This window comes from Schistocerca nitens, chromosome 2 (assembly GCF_023898315.1).
Source record: "Schistocerca nitens isolate TAMUIC-IGC-003100 chromosome 2, iqSchNite1.1, whole genome shotgun sequence".
In the NCBI taxonomy this organism is placed as follows: domain Eukaryota; kingdom Metazoa; phylum Arthropoda; class Insecta; order Orthoptera; family Acrididae; genus Schistocerca; species Schistocerca nitens.
The window spans coordinates 975,789,116-975,811,902 of NC_064615.1; the positions used below are offsets into that span (position 1 = coordinate 975,789,116).

At 39.5% G+C, this 22,787-nt stretch overlaps 1 protein-coding gene across 1 annotated transcript in view; it reads right to left on the bottom strand.

Moving 5' to 3' along the window:
• Positions 1-6,234: 6,234 nt before the first annotated feature.
• The window catches only part of LOC126237304 (uncharacterized), a 501,575-nt gene continuing 485,022 nt past the window's right edge, over positions 6,235-22,787 (bottom strand). The window contains exons 2-3 of the mRNA XM_049947262.1: positions 18,579-20,420; positions 6,235-10,628 (exon numbers count right to left, since the gene is read on the bottom strand). Of these exons, the coding sequence (XP_049803219.1) occupies positions 10,413-10,628; positions 18,579-20,420 (2,058 nt within the window). The 3' untranslated portion in view covers positions 6,235-10,412. The remainder of the gene's footprint in view (positions 10,629-18,578; positions 20,421-22,787) is intronic.

Consider the following 22,787-nt stretch of genomic DNA (forward strand, 5'->3'; position numbering starts at 1 on the left):
TCTCTCTCTCTCTCTCTCTCTCACACACACACACACACACACACACACACACACACACACACACACACACACACACACACACATATATATATATATATATATATATATATATATATATATATATATATATATATATATATATATATTCCCAGGATGGCTCACTTCAGCAGTGACATATTCAGTCAGTCATGATTATGAGACAGCAACCTAGTGCATCTTGAGACTGCACTGCAAAGTTATCATGTGAGGGCTCGACAGCAGTATGGTCCACAAGGGTGATGCTGACATGGTGTGAAGATTATCCAACCTGCAAATGATAATATATGATGATTATTGAATAATAGAAGTGGCACTTACTACCTGAGGTGAGCAGTGAAGGCGACTGGTATTGCTCCATCAAGAAAACAGACTCACTCACAGGAACTTTATGTGTAAGGCTCCCTCCCACGTAGGCAAGGATATCAATATGAGAATGCCACCAATGTTATGTGATTAGTGGTGAAACATGTGAATAATTTTTCTTTCTTTCATTTAGACAGATGTATTTTTGCTTTGTCTTGAGTGAAGTGTATTATCGAGACTTGGGTGCACATGAGACCTAATATCATCCTATTTTCTTCTGTAACTGAACCAATGCCATTTCTTATTATTATGTAACAAGTCTTTTTATGTGAAACACAAACCTATATTCATCGGGTCATTCCCATGAGATGTGCATATTCAACCTCTGGCCTTCAGGATGTATCTTACACCTTTTCTTGTTAATTTATGACTGTGTATTGATATTCATTTTTACATTCCACTATAATAAATTTTATTTCTACATGTCTGATTTCATTTAAATGTAATATAATTCCTGTACCTATTTACTTAGTGTCAGATCAATAAGGTTTCCTATTTGTCGATGCAAGGATTCTTATGCTAATTGTGATTTTTCTCCATATCACATGAGTTGAAGTGTGTGTTGCAAATTTTGGATCTTAATAGGAAACTATAAAAGTGTGTGTGGCATCAATATTATGCTATCATAGTTCTTAAGTGATTTAATTGTGGAGTTTATTCCTTTCCCTTTTTTTGTTGATCTGATGACAAACAAACTTTGTCAAGTGAATATGAACAGTGGCATGTTGACATACATTTTCTGCAAGAACACAATTTAAGCATTACTCCTTGTGTTTGTAATATTATGGCATACCAGATTCACCACCACATGTCATAGTCTTTCATTTTCTTGGTTTCATGTAAATGTAAAATGCCTTTCATACTTTCAATTAGTCATAGGAATTCATTTTTCCATATTTATGTGTGATTATTTTCTTCTTCTTTTGCTGTTTTCTTTCAAGGGTTCTACTATCTGTTTGCATATTTGTTGTTACGATATATGCTTTATGAGGAGCTAGGTCCCCATCCCTTTAGAAAGAAATATACATATGTGTAAAGAAATACTGTCATCTTAATTTAATTTTGGATGGTTGTGTGAACTCAGGATAATGCCCTTATGTTAATACTACCTCTGCCAGCACATTTGTTTTCCTATAGAACGTTGAAATATTTATAACACATTACATGGTATATAGTCCCACCTTTTGATAATGTGTGTATGTAAATTTGTGAACTGTAATTTTCAGATATCTTGGCGAGCACAGCACAGTATACTATCATTTGACTGTTAACTTCAACATGTATTCCTATGTTGATTGCCATGGTAACTCTGCATTTTTCACATGGAAAATTATAATGTGTGAAATAAAACAAATATCTCTACATTGTAGAAATTCCTGTTAGTTTTCCATTTCTGCAATTTGCCATTAGAGGCAGACATATTGCTAAAAAAGTGCTGAGTTGATTGAATACCAACATGTATGTTGGATTTTTTGTAGCTGTCAGAATTTATTTGAGAATACCCCTTACTGGTAGCATACTGAAAGTGAGAGAGCAAGGGACTGAGAGACAGAGAGAGATAGAGAGTAAATGCCTGTGGAGAAATGTAGTACATATCTTAATCACATGCTGTTTGTACATCAGCCTTTCAGTCCCTCATATACTTATCTTGAAGTAGATTGCTTTCATCTTTGTACCCCCTGTGTGTAATAAAAATCAACAACAGATGAATCTGTCCACTCTGTTGACTGAATTCTTATTAATTTTTGATAGGCACTTTGGGCTGCAAATCTGAGGGAGTCATGAATACGATTCTAAGTGACCCAATAGGTCAGTTATTTCCCCCCCCCCCCCCAAAAATAACTACAATGCAAGAGTAGTTCCCAAACAAAGTCAAAACGACAAATAACAGTCTTAAAAAAGACACTCCTTCTTTCACCATCTCCAAAACCTTTCATTCACACTGAACATTCCAAACTATTGTTTGTTTGTTGTCAGTTTAGAAGCTGACTGAAGTATTTGACTGTTCCTGGGCACTTATATCAAATAATTACACCTCTAAAGGACATTTCAGTGCCTGATAGCCTTTAATTTGCTCTTTAGCATTTGTAAGCATTTTCAGAAGCTTTATTTTACTAGGATACCTTGCCTTTAACTATGATTTTTGCTTTTATGTCAACTTCATTGCTATACTTTAAGTTTTAGTGTCATGTATTCCACATGCTTGTAAATTATTTCAACATTCATTCATGTCTTCCATTTCACTACAACTAGAGTCTGATTTCAGGTTGAAATTTCATCAAGGTGGAATAGTTTCACTTATTGTAATCCCACTACCTAATATATTTTTCTTTTCTTATTTTGTATTCCCTATTCAAAACATAAGGTTTGAAAATATGATGTCTCAAAATTCTTACATAACATTTATTTTTTAAACCTTTATTATTTAGTATATGATTTATATCTGCTGCTACCAACAATGTACATAGTTCAGGTATAAGTATTCTAAATTAATGATTCACTAAAACTGTCTTTATTTCAAATTTCTGTACTGATGATGACGTTTTGTGATAGTATTGATATATATTTTATTTGAAATCTTTTGCTCAAGTCTTTCTAAGAAATGTCTTGTCTTTTACGAAGGCTATATAATTCGAAATTTATCTTAATTCAAAGTTGTCAGTATCTAGAATAGAATGTCAGAATTATAGAATGTAATCCTTTCAAAATTATAGTGTTGTTGTCTTGCAACCATAAATTTTCTGATTCCATACATAACTTTCACAGAATAACATGTTAGTTTGTAAAATATTTCAGCTAGAAAATTAAAGTTTTCAGAATTTCTTGGTGGACTTTCGTAGTTCCAAGTGGTCACTAAAGCTTTTGCCCCATAAGAGGGAGCAATTAATTGAGCCAATTTAAGGACATCTATACAACAGTTGAACTAAATATTTTGTGTATATGTTATTTTCTAACATATAATATCTCTTTATACATTAACATTTTGAACAAACTGTTCTAATTGCATGTTTAAATAGGCAGAACCACAAAACTACAGTCAGTTAGCAGCTAGTACTCAAAGAACAAAGCTACTATTGTTGTCACCTAGATGTACAGTCGCTATGTCAGCCAATAAGAGTAATTTAGCGATGTTTTTATCGAGTTATGGCCTTGTTCCCTTCTTGTTAGTTAGCCATCTGTGTAACTATGAATGGGCACTTGTGAACTGTTGGTATGCTCCCTACAACCACATAGGTTACTGATCTTTGTTTTAAAAAATACATTATTTATTTGAAGTAAACTGACCATCGATACTGTTCATGAATAATAAATATGAATGAAGTGAAAACTGAACTCAACTGTGCTATATACTATCATTTAAAAATTGCTTGAGGCATGTAATAATCAACAGCAGTGTGGTATTACTAATAAGAAAATCTACAAGACTCACAAGCCCCAAAAAACGTTGGTAAGCTTACAATTGAAGATGTGATGGTTTCCAGTTGGTGTTCTTGTTAATACGTGGCTGTTATTTGCTGGTTTCTGTTGGCATGTTTTAATTATTGTTGGCATAATACTCTTTGCACTACGAAACTAAAAGTCATGCTCTAAAATCCAGACACAGCATATCTGTCTCAAAGTGGCAAAGAAATTTTAAAAATGAACAGTTTAATTTGTTCATACCCTATTTTGCTGAATATAACAACTACTTGAAATTTTCTGTATTACTTTTGTCCTCTTCTGTTCATTAGTTACCAACTGATGACTGAATATTATTTTAGGCTGTTTATTGCCATTAATCTGTATAATTTGCTAATAGGTGTTATTAGATAACAGACGTTTGGGTAATATTAATGGGGTTTGTTATTTGTGATGATGACTTAGATATTTTTTAATTGAATACAATTTTTTTCGATCATATTTTGGATACCATGCAGTGATGTTGACGATGCAACTGTGTTCGATTTCACTGACATTTGTATTACTCTGTTCAGAGGTGTAAGTTCATACATTAAAACATGCAAACACTAACATTTTATGTTTAAAAATTCGTTTACAAAGTAAGTATATTTCTCAAGTAATTTTGCTTTATTTTTAAAATTATCATTATAGTCTATTATCTCCTTCTTGCTAAAGCAGCTCCTCACTCGTCCATCCAAGGCTCCATCAATCTAGTTATAGTTCTTCCACCATGGAAGAACTGTTGTCAGCACCAACATGCAATAACCATTTAGCTATAGAGATAGACTATTAACAAAACTAGTCATATTTTTTTCTAGAGATCTATTCATGAAAGCTAATGTTGTTAAAGTAACACTATTTTAGGAAATAAATCTACTGTGAGGCTGTGATTTTGAAATAGTTGTTTAAAGAAAATTTTCTTGTGTCTTATATACTTTATGTCTCTCTATGGAGTTGACTACTGGTTAATATTCAGCACAGCATTAATGAATAAAAGTTTACACAGTAAGTTAACATCCAGACACATTAATTGCTAAAAACTACACTCACTACAAGAGCAAAGGCAACACAGAATGACGTCCTCTAATTCTGTTTATTTTTTCTGCACTTTCCTGCTATTTCTGCAGTTGCGCCCTGTCTTGTTTGCAGATTTGTAATGAGTCAATATCGAGTGACATTCTGTTTACAGAGATGAAGTGAATAACTTTCATGAACATGCCTTTCAGTTCCTCTAAGGTGGAATTAATTTTGAAGCAAAATTATTATTTTCCATTTATCAGCAGATGATTTGGGACCATTTACACATCAAAAGAAAAATATGTATCCTGTATCAAACCCAGTGGCATGCCTGTAGCGCTTTGTAACCAGATATAAAATAATTCCTTATACAAAGTACAATACTATAATTTGCTTTTTATGAGTTATGTATGAAGTAAACTAATTCTTACACACACAACTAGTCCCATAAAATTATAGTTCCGTTTAATGAATTTTGTAATATTATAGTGAAATGCACTAGTTATGTATTATGACATTCCAGTTGGAAATATTCAATAATTCATGTATTTCGTTATAAGTCGCAAATTAAGGATGACAAACATCATTGTATCAGAATTGCAACTAAATCAGAATTTAGTACCCCAATTACATTTGATGTTCTTATTACAATACCCCCCAAAAATATAAAGAAAACAGTTGCACAGAGGAAGTGAACGGTTATGGGGAAGTGATTACACTTTACAAGAAAAGAGAAAGTGCATTCATTCTCTCATCATGGTAGGAATCAGCATTAGTTTTTATTACAATGCTCTGCATATTATACCAACAATTTCACCCAACTTTGAAGACTGTGTAATGGATACCTTAAAGTATGCCTACATTTACTTTGACTTCTGTATTTTTCAATTTCAACATTCTTTGTCCAGTGTTAATCAAATACGCTTGCAGTTCTGACTTTTTTATACAACTGTGTATGTGTATGAAATAGAGAGTATTGCACCTACAGTGTCAACGATTGCAAAGCCAAAACGTCAAGAAGAAGGCTTAGCACATTTTAAGACGTTGCACCACTTAGCCTTACACTGCTGGTTGACACAGCATTCCGAATAATGTCGCTTGTAGCATAGGTGTTTGGTAAATCCTGAAGTCTTCCTTAATTCACCTACTCTCTACAGTCTGTTAGTGTTTCCTGCACTGTCGAGAACAGCAAATTTTCTGTAGCCATATTCCTTTTTTTACAGAATAAAAAGCTATGTAAGTATTTATGTTTTGATTATAAGTAAGATCAGTAATTTACATTGAGTGAAACTTTTTGTTACGGAAATATATCGTAACATTTCCATGGTGATTAAAAGGAGCATTAATGAACACAACTGAAATCACAGAGAATAATTATAAAAAACAGCGAGACGTTTATTTGCAGTATAAGATTTAATGGTACATTTTTAATTACATTGGCAAGAAGCTATGAACGGTGTACTGACATCGGCGATCACATTGCATTAGTCGACGAACAATGATACAAAATCGTTTGTTAAGACCTCCACTTTCTCACCGATCCAGTTTTTGGTCACTTGGAACAAGTTTCCATGGAATAAAAGCGGAGATAACTGTCCAGAAGATCTGTAAGCACTAGTATTGGAACTGAAATAAAGGATAACGATACTTTCATAACTAAATTACAAAAAAAAAAAGACTGAAGAAACAAAAAACAGAGGAAAAAGTATTATCACTGGTCTCAGACTAGCTTATGAGCACAGTTCAAAGTCCATTTCATATTACAGAGTTTATATATCACAGACATCAATGTTTGTTAGCATTCTTGCTTTTGTATTGTCATTAATATTATAGGCACATTGTTGCGATATTGTTGAAATGTGGTTTTATTGTATACGACCGTTAGTTCGCTCTTTCAAGTACCTTTGATGTAGATTTCACGATATCTACACCACAGAGTCATAGAATCACTGTGAATTGAAAAGCGACATTGGTTAAACACATTGATCGACCTTGAGGCGTTTGACTATTTATATGTGCAACCTGCCAAATGGTATGCAAGAACTGTTAACTGTATCTGAGGTGGAATAATAACATCTGCCTATGAGGTGAGTTCGGCGGTATTTCATGTTCCATAGATTAGTGCCATGTCAGAGTTAGAGGGGAAACTAAACCAATGCACACCTTGCCGACGCGACAAGTGCTGCCAGGGCCCGAATACGGCCCAGCCGTCCAGATGGGCCCAAATCCTGGACGGGCAGTCATCGCGCAGGCTGTGCTAACCTACCTGGGACGCCACGCTGCTTAGGATCGAATCCGCGGCCAGGCTCTCGAACTCGCCACACGTATAACCGTCTAAGATCATATAATGATGAAAAAGCGTAGGAAAACGTATAGATACAGCACAATAAATTATTTTGAAGAACAAGTAAATGGTATATAGAATTCCGCGATATCGACTGTTGTATGTTTCGAGTAGAATTTATTTATAACCTGTTGCGTAAGTACAAGGTTAAAGACGAGATGCCGAGAAAATAATTCTAACCTGGAAGGAAGAATAGGAACTTTGATTTTGTAGTGTATCATTAACATCGTGATATGTCAGCAGAAAAAAAAATGTGCTCACAAGTACTCCCAAAGATAACAGTAATTTCGAAGTCGAAATTGAAATTATTGAAGAAGTTAACGAATTTAAATATCTAGAAGCCTTCTTCAATACAACAAGTAACATCAAAGATGAAATTGAAATTGGATTACTAAGCACAAATAATGCATTGTGCTCACAAGTACTCCCAAATAAACAGTAATTTCAAAGTCGAAATTGAAATAATTGAAGAAGTTAACGAATTTAAATATCTAGAAGCCTTCTTCAATACAACAAGTAACATCAAAGATGAAATTGAAATTGGATTACTAAGCACAAATAAGGCTTATTGTAGCCCGACAAATTTCCTAAAAAGTAGTAAAATCTCTAGAAATAATCGAAATATTGATCTGAAACTACTTTTTAATTATCGCTTTAAAGTATGCAATTGAAACCTTGACTCTAACAAAAAAAAATAAAAAAATAAAAATAAAAAAATTAAAAAAAACGAATAAATGTTCGGGATCTTGAAAGGAAAATACAATAGTTTTGCAGCAGTGAACGTAGAGGAGGGCAAATCTCGAAAAACTTACAGTTGTATTAGCTATTTGAAGGACTTGCCTTGGCAGCAAAGATAAAAGGTAATATTGTTAATTGGATTGGAAAGAAGACAAATTCATAGATTGTAGCAGAAGAATTAGACTGACCAGAATAGCCGAGAATCAGATTTCAGAAAATGTTGAAAAGACCTGAAATTTTTGAAAATTACTAGTTGGAGTGGCTATTGCAAAAAGAGACAAGTTGTTAAATCAGCAACAAAGAAAACATACGGCTTGTAACTGATTTGTAGTAATAATGAAAATCGAGATTGAGGTCAATAGCGACGGAATAAACACTCTTAAGTGATACAGAGTTAAGAAAAACTGACGTTGGGGATGACTGTGGTGCACTGCGCATATTCTTTAGAAATTATTTGCAAAAAATTGTCCCTGAACTAAAAAAAATTGTGGACTATTTTTAATATTAACTTAGTGACGTCGTTATAAAAAGGAAACTTAGTTGAAATGAAATAATCGGATGAACAGTTAGGGTTGACTGTACTTGGGAAACCTCCCAGGGTTTTTCCTTGTGTACTTAGAGTAAGCGAGTTTGATACCTGAAAGAACGTTCTTATTGTTGAGCGGCTGCCAAAAGTTGTGTTCAGAAGTTGTGACTAGAATACTGTGAGCGTTTGTTTAAACCAAAGAAGTTTTTGTCATAAATGAGTGTGAACTGCATCAAGCATTCTCTTGGCTCGGAAATAAGACATGACTCATAATCTGTCATTATCTACTAGAACCTAAATCGTAGAAATGGGAATATTTTCGAGGGCGCTGGGTAAGAAACACTGAGAGATGAAATGATTGACACAAGACTGCAAGACAAAAAACATAGAAAGCAAGCAAGACAAACACATATACCATGGAATCTTGTAATGACGATTCTCAGCAAAGATATTGCATTAATATGTAACTACAGGTGGGAAAAATAAAAGTGAACTGGAAAATATTTCAAGCACCTTAAGCTAGGCAACCAACCTTACATCATCCGCCCCAGTTATGGATATTGTAAGGTGGGTTGGCTGTCTTAAGGTACATGAAACACTTTTTGAGGGCAGTTTTATGTGCCCGTCCTGTAACATGGAAGCAATAGGAAGCTTAACTGTGGCAAGAATCTTCGGTATCAAAGCGGAGAAAGATAAATTAAATTTATACTTGCGTTAGTAAAAAGTAACCTCTTTGAACAAATTCTCAGCACTGCAGCTGAAGCCTCGCTCTTTAGCCACTAGGACAAAGAGAGCCAGCTTAGACAAACTCTGGAAGCTCTATGAAGACGCAGACCCAACTGCGTCAGCCTCACTCGTAAATGAGATGACCACTGGATCTGCGTTTCCTGTCACACTACTAGAGGTCTAGAGGTAGCACATGCAAAGCGCATTTTATACAAGCAGCGGATACAAGCGGTTGCCGCTTAAGATATTAGGCGACACTACCTACAGATTCAACATCGGAAATGTCTGAAACGTTATTTAGTACACTGAGTGCATATTTATAAAATATGCGCTTCAGATTTGTGACGAAAGCACCAAATCATTAAACCGGGTAGTTCACGTTTCATCGAAACCGCAGCAATGGTGCAAAGGAGGCATGGCATCTCCGAGGGGGGGAACTAGAATCTCGTCTCGTACGTAAACGACACGAAGGCTATACGACATGCAAAACGCAAATCCAGCGTGATCTCTACAAGTCTGGCAGTTAGTCCTTCTAGGTTAACGGCAGCGTAGCGTCCCAGCTGTTTCATTTGCTTTTCTTGACCGTTGAGCGCCGTGCATGATGTTATATCGTATTCTGATCATCCCACAACACATTGCCTTATCTTTTCCTTTCGACTGCTGCGTCCGTGTTTTGAATACAAAACGGAGGGATATATGATTAGTTTCGAATCTTGTGGTACGGTAATTCGATACGTGAGGACATAGCCTCTTAGGCTAAATTATGTTGCGTCTTAAAGATAATTTTATATCTATTGTGAAGAGATCAGCTGCAGTGGGGAAATGAGACGTCTTGTTTGCGGCGTGAGCTGAATTGGTGAGCTTCTATTGCGTAGCACACTGTGTCTACTACATGCAGTATATTGTTGTGACGTAAGCGTAGTAACAAAGATATTAGTGTATGTAATTTTCCCCACTTGTGAATGTATTTTCAGCCCTTTATGCTTTAGCATGCATATGTCTTAAATAGGACTACTGGTCTTTTGATCTCTGTATTGAAACTTCTTTTGAGAATAGCAACGTGTATTGACAACAATTTTACAGTGGCTTTCTTATCGAACCTAAAAACACAGATCACAACCAGCAGGTCAGGGAAACTGACTGGTGGCACCTGCGCATCGCGGAGCAGTCGCAGAGTCGGCAGGTAGCGGTGGGCGTGGCGTCCAGCGGGCAGTGACGTCAGAGGGAGAGGAAGTGGCTGAGCGCCTGGTCGATGAGCTTGGTGGGGGCGGTGCCGTCGGCCGTGTAGCGCACCGCCCGCAGGGGGTCGCCTTCGCTGTTGACGACGCCGTACTCGCCCACGATGAAGCCGTCCGGGGTTCGTTCCTCGACGCGGTACTTGCGGAAGCCGCGGCCCTCCACCACGTAGCCGGCCTTGTTGCCTGCGCTGTCCACCTGCAACACCAACACATCTATGTAAAATCCGCAAATACGAAGCCGAGTAGATGAGTAAATCCCCGAAACCATCCAGACAGCCTAAAATTCTAGACCCAGACACACTTCAGCGATTTCACAATATGGTGTAGCCTTTGGTACCTTAAAAAAGCAAAACCATCCCAAATAATAGGCAGAATCAATCATTAAACTCTCCTCCTGCCCCTCCCCAAAGCCATCAAGGCTACCAGACACTGCACATCCAGATCTACTTCTACAATTTTAGCATCTGGTGTAGTCTTTGGTACCTTGAGACCACCTAAATGTCCCAGTTAAGTGGCTGGATCAATCAGTAAACCTCCTCAAGCCGTCTATACTTCCCACCATCTCATATCCAGGTCTGTTTCTGGAAATTCACCATGTGGTGTAACCTTTGGTGCCGTAAGACCATCCAAAAATCCCAAATACGAGGCTAATCAATCAGCGAGCCTCCCCAAGACATCCAGACTTCGAAAGACTCCACATTCAGATCCACGTGTTCAACTTCAGCCGCTGGTCTACTCTTTGGTACCTTACATCAGCCTAAACGACCCAAATACAAGGCTGGATCAGTCAGTAAGCCGCCCTTCCCGTCCAAAAAGCCATCCGCACTTCCTAACACTCCACATTATGATCTAGTTCAACTATTTCACCATCTGGAGTAGCCTTCACTACCTGAAGAACGACAAAAATTTCAAATAAGAGGCTGTGTGAATCAGTAAGTCTTCAAGCCATCCAGACTTACCAACATTCCACATCCATATTCGCTCAATAGCTCACCATATAGCACAGTCTCCGCTTTAAAGTCGAAAATTATCCCAAAGACGGAGCTGATTTAGCCACTAAGCCTCCTGAAGCCATTTAGACTATCAATATTCGACATTCAGACCCACTTAACTATATCACAATCTGATGTAGCGTTTGGTGCGTTGAAGTTATTGTCATTGGAAGTAACATGTCTTGGTTGATCAGGTTGCGTCATATTCGTTTCATAACTTCTTCGATTTTTTGAGCCTCTTTCCTGCGATCTTTCTCATGAATCTTCCAAGATCTCAGGGTAGCTGAACACTTAATTCCTCTCATATTTTGAGGCTTATTATTTCAAAGACAGGTTTCCATGATTCTTAGAAGATGTCTATGTTACCTGGTGCCACAGAGAGGCTTTTACTTTGTTGGTAACCAGCATATCTATTCTGATCTTCAGGTAACAGTAGTAGCAGTATTCGTAGTGTGTAAGGATTGAAGAAAAATGCAATGATTGAAAAGATAATAGGAAAAATACAGATTATGATAGTATCTACGCTTATCAGCACATAGGTATGATAATTGTTGGTAGGCATGAGTGATATGGTCTTAATAGCGAACGCAAGAAATGTATCCCACACAAGAATTCATCGCCAGTTCCAGCATGTGTGAGCTCGCTCTCGAAAGTCCTTGCAGAATAAGATTGCCATAATCAGGTAAGAGGGGTGTTAGTGATTCCACGCGTTTCTTTTCAAGCTCGAGAGAAACTGTTTTCTTATGTTTGGATAGTGAATTAAGTGACGCAGGCACTTTCTTACTGAGCACATTTGTGTGTTCAGTCCAGTCTAAGTAATGGTTCACAATTAGCCTCAAGTCGTTTGCAGAAGAAGGAAATGTTATTTCTGTGCCGTCTCGGATTAATGGTAGAAGCGTTCCTCTGGACTGAGGGAAAGTAAGTCTTTTATGAGTGAATGAGATAGCTTTCTTTTTTGGTGGGATCAATTTCAAACCCGTGTTCTGGGTGTACTCTAATAAGGCAAATAAGTCAGCACTTACATCCTGGATGGCTATGCACAGTTTTGTTGGACTTCCAGATGGGAGTAGCTAAAGATCGTGAGCGTAGAACTGATATTTTCGTTTGGAGATATAAATCGGCACATCAGCGGATAATGAGAAAAGCAATGGACCCAACACTGATCCTTGTGGGACATGTGATACCACATCTTTCCATTCTGATCTTTTTGTTTCAACCTTTACACACCGTTGGTGGCATGCAAAATATTAGCGGAATCATTAGAGGGTCTCGAACCGATGCTTTGGGCCTCACATTCAATTTTTCGTCAATACGAGAACGGCTGGGTAAGGAATTGTATGTGTGAAGACGCTAGATATCGCTACGTCGTGACAAGGAGACCTTGTACCTCCCTAACCTCTTGACATACGGAATCTTAAGGAAGATTTATGCGGTGTGCAGTTAAACATCACTCCACAGGGAATACCCAGAAGTGAAGTGTCAGGAGTATTGTGTAAGAACGACATTCCATTGCCGCCGTCCCGCTTACGGAAGCACCAGAGCAGGAGCGTATTGCATTAGCGAGTCGGCTGTGTCCTTAGGGTGTCGATAGCAGCTTCACAGACGGAGCCGTGAATCCACCTCGTCACGCTTGTTACTGTGCTGCCGACCTTCCACGGGATGGAGTGCCTTCGGATAATTAGTTTCCTGCAGAGTTAGTCTCGCATTAGCCACTGGCGCGCTGTTCGGCTGTGTTGATTTAGAGGACAACGCAGCGCCCGTAAAAAGAGGTATCGTGCATGCAAAGTGGCAGATTAGCCCTCTAGAGATCATTACTGCCACAAGCGGGCGCAAATAAGTTTCGGAAGACTGCAGCTTAAGCTTCACAATTTAGAACACTTGTTAGCGGGAATGGGTTCCCTTCAGTCGTTTATCTTTTCGTCAGCGAAGGTTGGTCTGCGGTGGGTGAGTTTAATATCCAATTGATGTCGAGGTCTCTCTCTGTCGAGATTTTAACGTTCTGTCAATGCGGAGGACGTTATGGACAGGCGCTGAAATACCTGCCCGTAAATTTGTAGCTAAACGAAGACCCATGATATAAAAACACGGATATATTTCACCGAGAGAACATTTATAGATTGAGTTACTGAATTAATTTTTAGGAAATTTTTATAAATACGACTCAAGAAACAGGGAGACCAGTCGTTTAATACAAAATATCAGTACCGGGACTCTACTTCGCAGAGAAGACGAAGAGCTTCATAAGAAGAGACATGATTAGAAATGAAGATACTAGAACAGAATTAAATATTTTCAACATGAATGAAAAAATTCAAAAATATCGTGAAGATTAGACACAACGCCTCATGAGAATGTCAGGTCACAGAACTTCTGAGAAGATCCTCAACAACAAGCCGAATGGCTAAACAGACATTAGAATACCCTGAAAAAAATTGTTTTTGAGTTCAGAACAGGCAACAGCCTAATCTTTGGGAGGAAGAAGAAGATGATAATAGTTTTCACTTATTAAACAACCTTTTTGGGCAATTTCGTAATAATCTGAAGTAAATTTTAAATTACGGTATCCGTAAGAAAATGTTTCTACTGTTACGATTCTTTCATTGCATAATTCATCGCAGTATATACTTTAGTTCTGGTTTGTCTATAGCAGTTCGTCTCGAAAAGGGGTTATAAGGTAAATATCAACAAAAGCAAAACAAAGGTGACGGAATCTAGTCGAATGAAATCAGATGATATTAAGAAAATTAGGTCAGGAAAAGTGAACACGAAAAGTGGTTGAATATTTTTGCTGTCTGGGCTGCAAAATAACTGACAGTGGTCAATTTAGAGAGAATATCAAAATCACGGTGGCAGCAGCGAGAAAAGATTCTCTGAAAAAGAGGAATTTCTTAACATGGAATTTAAATTTAAATATTAGAAAGCCTTTTCTGAAGCTGTTTGTGTGGAATGTAGCTTTGCACGGAAGTGAAACGTGGCCGGTGTGTAGTTCAGCCAACAAGAGAATAGAAGCTTTTGAAATGTGATGCTAAGGCAATACTGTACTTATATATTTGCATTTGTGCATATTTCTTTCAACAACTGTCTCATAACGTCAAAGGTATTTTCATGAATCCATGGAAATGAAATTTTTTTCTATAGTTCGCTGCAAAAACACAGGTCACTTTTTGTTTTCGTTTCTAATAGAAAATTGGCAAAATGAACACCCGGCAATGCCAGTTTTGTCTGGTAGTTAGAAGTGAAAGTAAAGGCGCGAAATTCTTCTGTTTTCATGTTTTTACGTGCGATATTCTAAAATGTGAAGGATTTCGAGTATATTGTAGTGGAACTTCTAGAACCTTAATAAAACTTCTTTCCTCTACGTGTAACAAAGAAAATCTTTATTTAACCTGGTTTATGAATGTATAAATTGCTGTTTACGCATTTTTACAGCTGCAAACTTTACCGTGAAAACCACTGTAACTTCTGAAATGAGGGTAGCTTTCCCTCTCTATTTCGACATCACTCACTTCTTCGACACGCATCCTTACCGATGCGAAGAGCAATTCACTGGCGTTCTAGAATGTAGTTAAATAAATTATGACGTGGTATCTTGAATTTCTCGTGCAGTATACTATGACAGCATGATTCTCCTGAATACAAGAGAACCTTAAGGATTCGTGTCCGGGCTCTTGTGCCTACAACTTTAAGTGGTACAACGGCAAGTACCTTTCGCCATGCACTTGACAGTGGTTTCCAGAGCAAAGATGTAAATGTAAAATATCAAGAGATCACATCGCGCTACGAGAAGAGATTGAATAGTGATGCAATGTACAGTTACGAAATATCTTATCAAGATGGTTTATTGTTCGGCACAAACACTTAATTATCTGTTTCGGCCGAAAGGTGACAGTTTCTAGATACAACACAGAGTGATTTAAGAGGAAGAAAGTTGTGATTCGAAATGTGATTTAAAAATAGGATTCTATTGTCGTGAAATATTTTTATGCAACAAGACAAATATTCAGTTGGAGCAAAACTGAAGACAGCGCATTGCCTGGCTTTAGCTCACCCTAAACGAGCTTCACCATTCGGGGTTCTTGTTTTCCAAACAAATCTAATTATTTTCCATCAAGAAGGTTAGGCTATCTGGTCTTTGAAATAGTTCCGAAACGTTTCTTACCTATATTGATGGACCACTACATCTGAGGATGACAAGATTGGCTTTCCTACATCCAAAGAACTGTTTACAGTATTCTACTTTGTAGCGCCAGCTAAGATAGGAGTACTGGCACATGTTGGGACGTTAACTCGGATCGTGAGACTAACTAGAACCCTGATTAGATCACTGCTAGTGACAGAGAAGGGGACGGATGCACGACTAGGTCTGACAAACCATTTTAATATTTCTGGTATATTTCATTACACCGCAATACAGAAAGAGTGTGTCGTTTGGTGAACAAGCTAAAGGCTGCAGCTAGGTCATTCTTCACCATAAGCTTCCTTACTGGGTTATTAATCCAACAGACAAGACAAGAGTTCCCCAAGAATATAGTATAATAGCAGAGATCAGCTGAGAAATTCGATACGAATAGGGTCGTCAAGCATGAATAGATGGTTCATTTGGTAACAGGGATACTAGATGAAGCTAAGAGGATAAGATTGACTTCCCATCAGGGACATATCTTCGTCTTTGAGGAAGCTTGAAATCTATTTGTTGATCACAGTTGGTCACATTATCGTTGTGAAAGAAAATTGCATTGTTATTAGAACACCGTACTTGTCTACCGGTTCGGAGCCTTTAGCATTAAAATTATATGGTGCAACGATTAGAAGAGTCCTACTAAAGAGATATCTAAAGACACCTCTGGATGAACATAATTTCATACATGATAGAGATCAGGCATGCAGAATGGTATGAATGTGATCCACCGAATTATAGCCAATGAAAATTTCAACTTCTCTTGAAAACAGAGTTACTAGCAATTTAGATACCTTAAAATCAGTTGTACTATATGACGCGAGTGTTTGGACACATATAGATTCCAGTCGGAACAGTTAACAATAGTATTAGCAGCCAAGTAAGTGGATAACTCACGAGCGTGCACGCCTATGTATAAAGTGCGCCAACCACAAATAACGTTGTATTGCATCGTTACAATTTTGCTCAAAAATTGCGAGCCCGTACCTATTCCTTCTTTACTGCTTCAGCTAACACACTGGCAAGTGAACAGCAGTAGTACAGAATAAAAAGCAAGCCAGGCGAAAAACAATGTACGATGCGTGCAAGAAAATTCCGAGCTAGTGGCACAGTTCCACAATGAGACAGTTGTCTACGAGGTAATTAGCAATCGAATAACTGGTTGGCTGTGATCACATGCTTAGAGAGTGTCATTATTGTTGGGTAATATTTGTACGCGTCATCAGAGTGATATAATGAATGTTTATTTTGTTATTGTTTAATTAAACATTGGTTATCTCATATAATCGTTGTTTAATTAAACTAAGATTAAACTGTGATTTTACTCATACATGTTTACCTTCCTAACGTAAAGGCATCTAATCCTTACATGTGTACAAAGTGTTACAAAAAGCGGTCATTGGAAGCGCAGGGAAACTATACTGAAGGCATGGAATGAGATGACATCGAAAAATGAAGATGGAAATAAACGAAAATTTATGTGCGTTATTCATGAAATGACAATCTTACACTAGTGCACATTGTTATAGGTTGTCACAATGAATGATTATTAAATTATGAAGAGGCATTGTTCACAGTTTCCGTTCCTATCATTAGTATATCTCGTAATATGTATGCTTGACTATACTTCTGCACGAATTTTAACCATGGCATCAACTTTTCAGAGAAAAAGTTCTGTCCGAGAAAATTTTGTGACAACCTACCCGGCACCCAGTTGATTGTCAGAGACTTTGGAGTTGGATGTCACTGGTTATTTAGATAGGAGAAAAAATTATTAATAAAAAAAAGTTGTGCCAAGAACACAAATATCAGAGAATGGTATTGATAAAGCACTAATATATGCTTAAGACCATGTTAGATACTAAAATAGTAGGGGAGATCGTGGTAATATGAAACAGGACTGTAATACGAAACGCCATAGTATTTGCAGCCTGCTAATATGTTTGCAATAGTTTTGAGTCGTAAAAAGTATTTTCTTTTCTTTCTTTTTTGCTTTTGTCGAAGCGTTCGTTTCTTATTGAAATCAGAATTTTTTCGTAATGTTTGTAGCAGGAATAAACTTTTTTTTATTGATTTGGCCTACTAAGGACCACATGAAATAACTTACGTATTCTTTCTTTCCTCCTTCCTTTCTTTCCAGTAATTTTCATCCTTTCCCTACACTTTTCTCATCTTTCTTCAGTCATATTGCATCTGCTTTTTCTTTGTTCTCTCCTGGAGGCCCTTGAAATCTTTTACTTTTACTCTGAACCTTTATCTTTCTCCAGTTTCTGTATCCATTGTTTCCTTTTCCCTCAGGTCTGCTTCAACTTCTTTTATCCACGCCATTGATGTTTTTGGGTTCCTGTTAAAGAACTTAAAAGTTCTTCCTGTTATTCTGCTTTCATCGAGCGTTTTTATGTGTCCATACAATGCAACTCTTCTCTCAATCATCGTGTCTAATGTTTGCTCTATTGCTCTGTTTTTTCATAAATTTCTTGTATATTTCTTAATTTCCATTTCCCATTCTCATATTTTGGTCCCAAGATTTTCCTGATTACAGTACTTTCCTGCCGTTCTTTTCTAAAAAAATGGCTCTGAGCACTATGGGACTCAACTTCTGAGGACATCAGTCCCCTAGAACTTAGAACAACTTAAACCTAACTAACCTAAGGACATCACACACATCTATGCCCGAGGCAGGATTCGAACCTGCGACCGTAGGCGGTCTCGCGGTTCCAGACTGTAGCGCCTAGAACCACACGTCCACTCCAGCCGGCCGTTCTTTACTACTTCACCTGATTGTTTGGCTAGATTTAACGAAAGGCTTTCTGATGCATAAAGGCATTCTGGTTTAATGACAGTTCTATTATATACTGTACACATTAGATTGCACACAAAAATGTTTGTTGTGAGCCTATGTTATTTATCTAGATAATGGGCTGTAATTGTGAAGACCGAATAAATAATTTAGTTAAAAAATAAGCGATAATCATACCTGCGGATTTTCTGGCGCAGACACAGGGGCCGTCGAGGGCTGAGTGGTTTGCGACGCGTCTTGGGGCTGAATGCCGTGTGCACGGCCATTGGTGACCACACTCAGCTGCTCGTCCACTTCATAGTTCTGCTCCGGTTGCTCGTAGTTGTGCTCTGAGGGTTCAGAGTGGCTCTGGTGGTGGTGAGCTGGCGACTGCTGGTCCTGCTGCTGCTGCTGCGACTGCTGTTGTTGATGCTGCTGCTGCTGTTGGCCTTGGTGACCGAAGCTCTTGCGACCGCGCTGAGGAGTCCAGCCGTGGCGCCTCACGGGCTCAGGTTGGCTCGGCGGTGGCCCACTGTAGAACTGGACGCGGCTGTTGGATGTGGGCGACGACACGCGTGACTCGTAGTTGACCACGGCGGGCGCTGGCACCTCGACCACTGTGGCGATCGTCTGGTCGCTGCCATCGTCGTGGTAGTTGTGCTGCCTGTTGTGGTGGTCTCGCTGCGCGTGCAGCGCCGAGATATCCGATGGGGAAGACTCCTCGACGCTGAACTGGCTGCGCTGCACAGCCGTCGCCGCCGGCTGGTCCTCGGTCACGAGTGACGTGGGAACCACCTGCTGCTGGTCCTCCACGGCTCGTTCTTGAGACGCCTGCGCAGAATCGGGCAACGACGTCTGCGAGTACTGCCTCGCACCATCACCTTCCGTCCGACTAGAAAGAAAATTGTCGTGACTGGAAGATTCACTGCTGTGGTGAAATGGAGAATCACTCTCTTGAGATACACCGAACGGTTTACTTCGTGCAGTGTTGGGCGGTGATGAGGGACCCTGCACTACCGACGAAGAGACCCGGACGGAGATTACTTGTTGTACTGTCGAACTTTCGGGCCGAGAAGTCGGCTGTCCAGGATGGCTAACAACTATTTGAGTAGCTTGAGTGGGATGGGAGGAGAACCACGAATTGGAGGTGGACTGGGGAAAGGCAGTACTGTGTCCCTGGTAACTGTGGTCTTGACGCTGCTCGTGGAGCGTTACAGTGTGATAACTGGGGCTGGGACCAACACTGCTGTGAAACAGGCTTCCTGTCTCGGCGCCTTGACCTGTCGACGATTGATAGTGAACATTAGGATCTGGCACAGAATTGTGCGGACTATTGCTGTGGTATGCACCATTCGTTGAGGTTTGGTGAGGGCTACGATGCTGAGTGCCACGTGTGTTTTCATCCTGATGCTGCACATAGAAGCTGGTGATCCTCGACGCAGACAGTACGCCGTCACTGGCGTGTTGGTCACCATCAGTAGGGTCTCCGGCGGTAAGTGATATCAGTTCCTGTTTCGATGTGACGATATCTGTGACTACCGATATACTACTGTCGGGAGGAAGGGTGACGTCGGATGTCGTGGGAGAGTTCTGTGGCGGGTAAGTCCTGTAGTGGAGTTCGGAAGCGGAATCCTCGATCCGCTGGGTGGGTTCTGTAGAGGACTGGAATGTCTCGCTGTCGCTTTCCGCCGGTGGTTTGCCGTACGTGCTGCTGTAATCTTGCTGGCGGGTGGACGGGCCAGAGAGTGGGGTCTCGGTGGTAGCGCTAAAGGGCGTCGGGGTGGCGCGGGAAGTGGTCAGAGTGGTGCTGGAGCTCTTGGGCGCCAGGCGGGCACCGAAGCCGATGTCCTCCGGCGCCGTGGTGGAGTCTCGCAACCTAGGTTTGGCCACCTGCTGGGGAGTCCGCGGCAGTGACGACCCGATGAACACCGACAGGAAGTCGGTCCCCGCGATCAGGTCGTCTGCTCGTGGGCGGGGCCGCCCCGAGGAAGCGCGGGCAGGTAGGCCCGCGCTCGGCCCCACTAGTGCCACGCACGTGATCTGCAACACAGAGCGCCGCGGGCGGTCATTGCCGTGGACTCAAACACTGTGCGTTACTCAGCTAGGCTTTTTGTTTATTTACTTATGCGTGTATTTCACCTTTCTTACCATGCTTCCTCAGCGAGTTCAGATGGCTCTGGACAAAAAAATAAATAAATAAATAAATAAATAAAAAGGGGGGGACTTAACTTCTGAGGTCATCAGTCCCCTAAAACTCTTAGAACTACTTAAACCTAACTAACCTACGGACATCACACACATCCATGCCCGAGGTAGGATTCGAACCTGCGACCGTAGAGGTCGCGTGGCTCCGGACTGAAGTGCCTGGAACCGCTCGGCCACCGCGGCCGGCTCTTCAACGAGCAAACATTATAGTTTGTATAGTGCATAGCAAACAATAATTGTTTACCGCGTACCACACTCGTGTAGAGGAGCTCGATCAAATCGATATAAAATACTTGTGACCCATCATGTCGGAAAACTACCTCAAATTTGCCTACAAAAACCATCAAAGCTACAACGTATGTCCGAGACTTTCAGTATTCTCTCATTCTCTGCGCGCAAAGTATTATTTCTCGAGAAGAAAATGAACACTTTTTGTATCAAATTTAGTGTAGTTTAGTTTTGTACGGGGATTCGTTTCCGCTAGGGACCGAGATTTTCGACTGTTTCAAGAGAAACGTATAACAATGTCCTTCAAACCCAATTCCCTCCCACCCCCATTGCACATGCACTTACCCCGCTCTACTCATGATTTTTAGTATGTTCATCACTACACGAATCGTTTCGCATCTGCGACATTTTTATCTCTCCGTTTTCTGGGCTGTTGTTAGATCATCTGCTTAATCATCCACTTACAAATCATAAACCTGATATTTGTGTGATTTTTACCTCAATTTTTGTGAATTAGGACAGCAGAAAATAAACAGTTAAATAGCTTTGTATGTGTTGCCTTCTTACTGCGAAACTAGTGTGCTTGTTGGGGTTCAGTTGAGATCGATTTTTAAGCGTAATTAGTTTATACATAACGTTTGAAAAAGTCTTTTTTCTTTGAATACCTTCACAGGAAAGTGTACATAAAAATGTTTACGAAATAGCCGACAATGCCAATGGTAGTTAAACACAAAAAAGTCAAATATTGAAAATAATTTCTGCAGTTGCATGTTATTGCAGACTGGTTGGAGGAACAGCCATTAGCAACATACTAAAGGTCATGACAGCCGGGCGCGTGAGTGAGAGGATGCGGGGGCGTTTGAGGGCCACTTTTGCAGGTCTCTCTTGCATAGCTCGGACACCACGGGCCCTAGCGAAAAGGTATCCCAGTACAAAATTAAACTGCTTCAAATGTCCGACAAAAAAGATCCTTTTAAGTTTTTCTCTAGGACCAATAATTTTCTCGCAGAGAGCGGGAGAGTTCTGAAAATCTCACACGCCGCACATGCGCTAAAGCTTAAGTGATTTTTGTAGGTCAGCTAGTGATAGTACCCTGAACTGATAAGCCACACTCATCTGTCTCATATCAAATTCTTCATCACGACTATCTATACAGCACTGTGGTAGGTTGTAACCAATTAAATGGTTCAAATGGCTCGGAGCACTATGAGACTCAACATCTGAGGTCATCAGTCCCCCAGAACTTAGAACTACTTCAACCTAACTAACCTAAGGACATCACACACATCCATCCCCGAGGCAGGATTCGAATCTGCGACCGTAGCGGTCGCGCGGTTCCAAACTGTAGTGCTTAGAACCACTTGGTCACACCGGCCGGCTGTAACCAATTACCTACACCCTGTAGAATAATAGTAATTATATTAATAAAATCATCCAGCAAACTGGCCTAGACAAGACTGGTTGCGAAATTTGTTGTCCCAAAATCGGAACAGCTTTCATGTTTACAAGAGATACCTACATATAATAGATAGTGCATCTCAAAATACAAAAAAACAACAAACAGTACAACACAGTCATCGAGCCAGAGTGCCTTTTTGGGGATGAGACTCGCACTATACACAGAAAAAGAGACATCCAAGTAACATAAAAAAAGAACGAAAAGAAATCAAGACTATTTTAAGTTTAAATTATAATGAACGAGCAACGCAAAGACAAAGTGGAAATACGGAAACTGAAAAGTACCTCAACATGTATTCGGATATCTAAAAACGAAGGCTAAAATTCTGTGAGTGTTTTAAAAGAACGGGGCCAACCACTGAGGAATTTCACGAAACTCGCAATAAAGCGAAAACTGAAATAAAAAAAACTGATCAGTGCACTAACAGAACACCTGAAAGACACAGGAATTACACAACGTGAGAAAGGAAAATATTTAGGCAGAAAATTCACGACTGCATAATTAGTTCGCTGGAC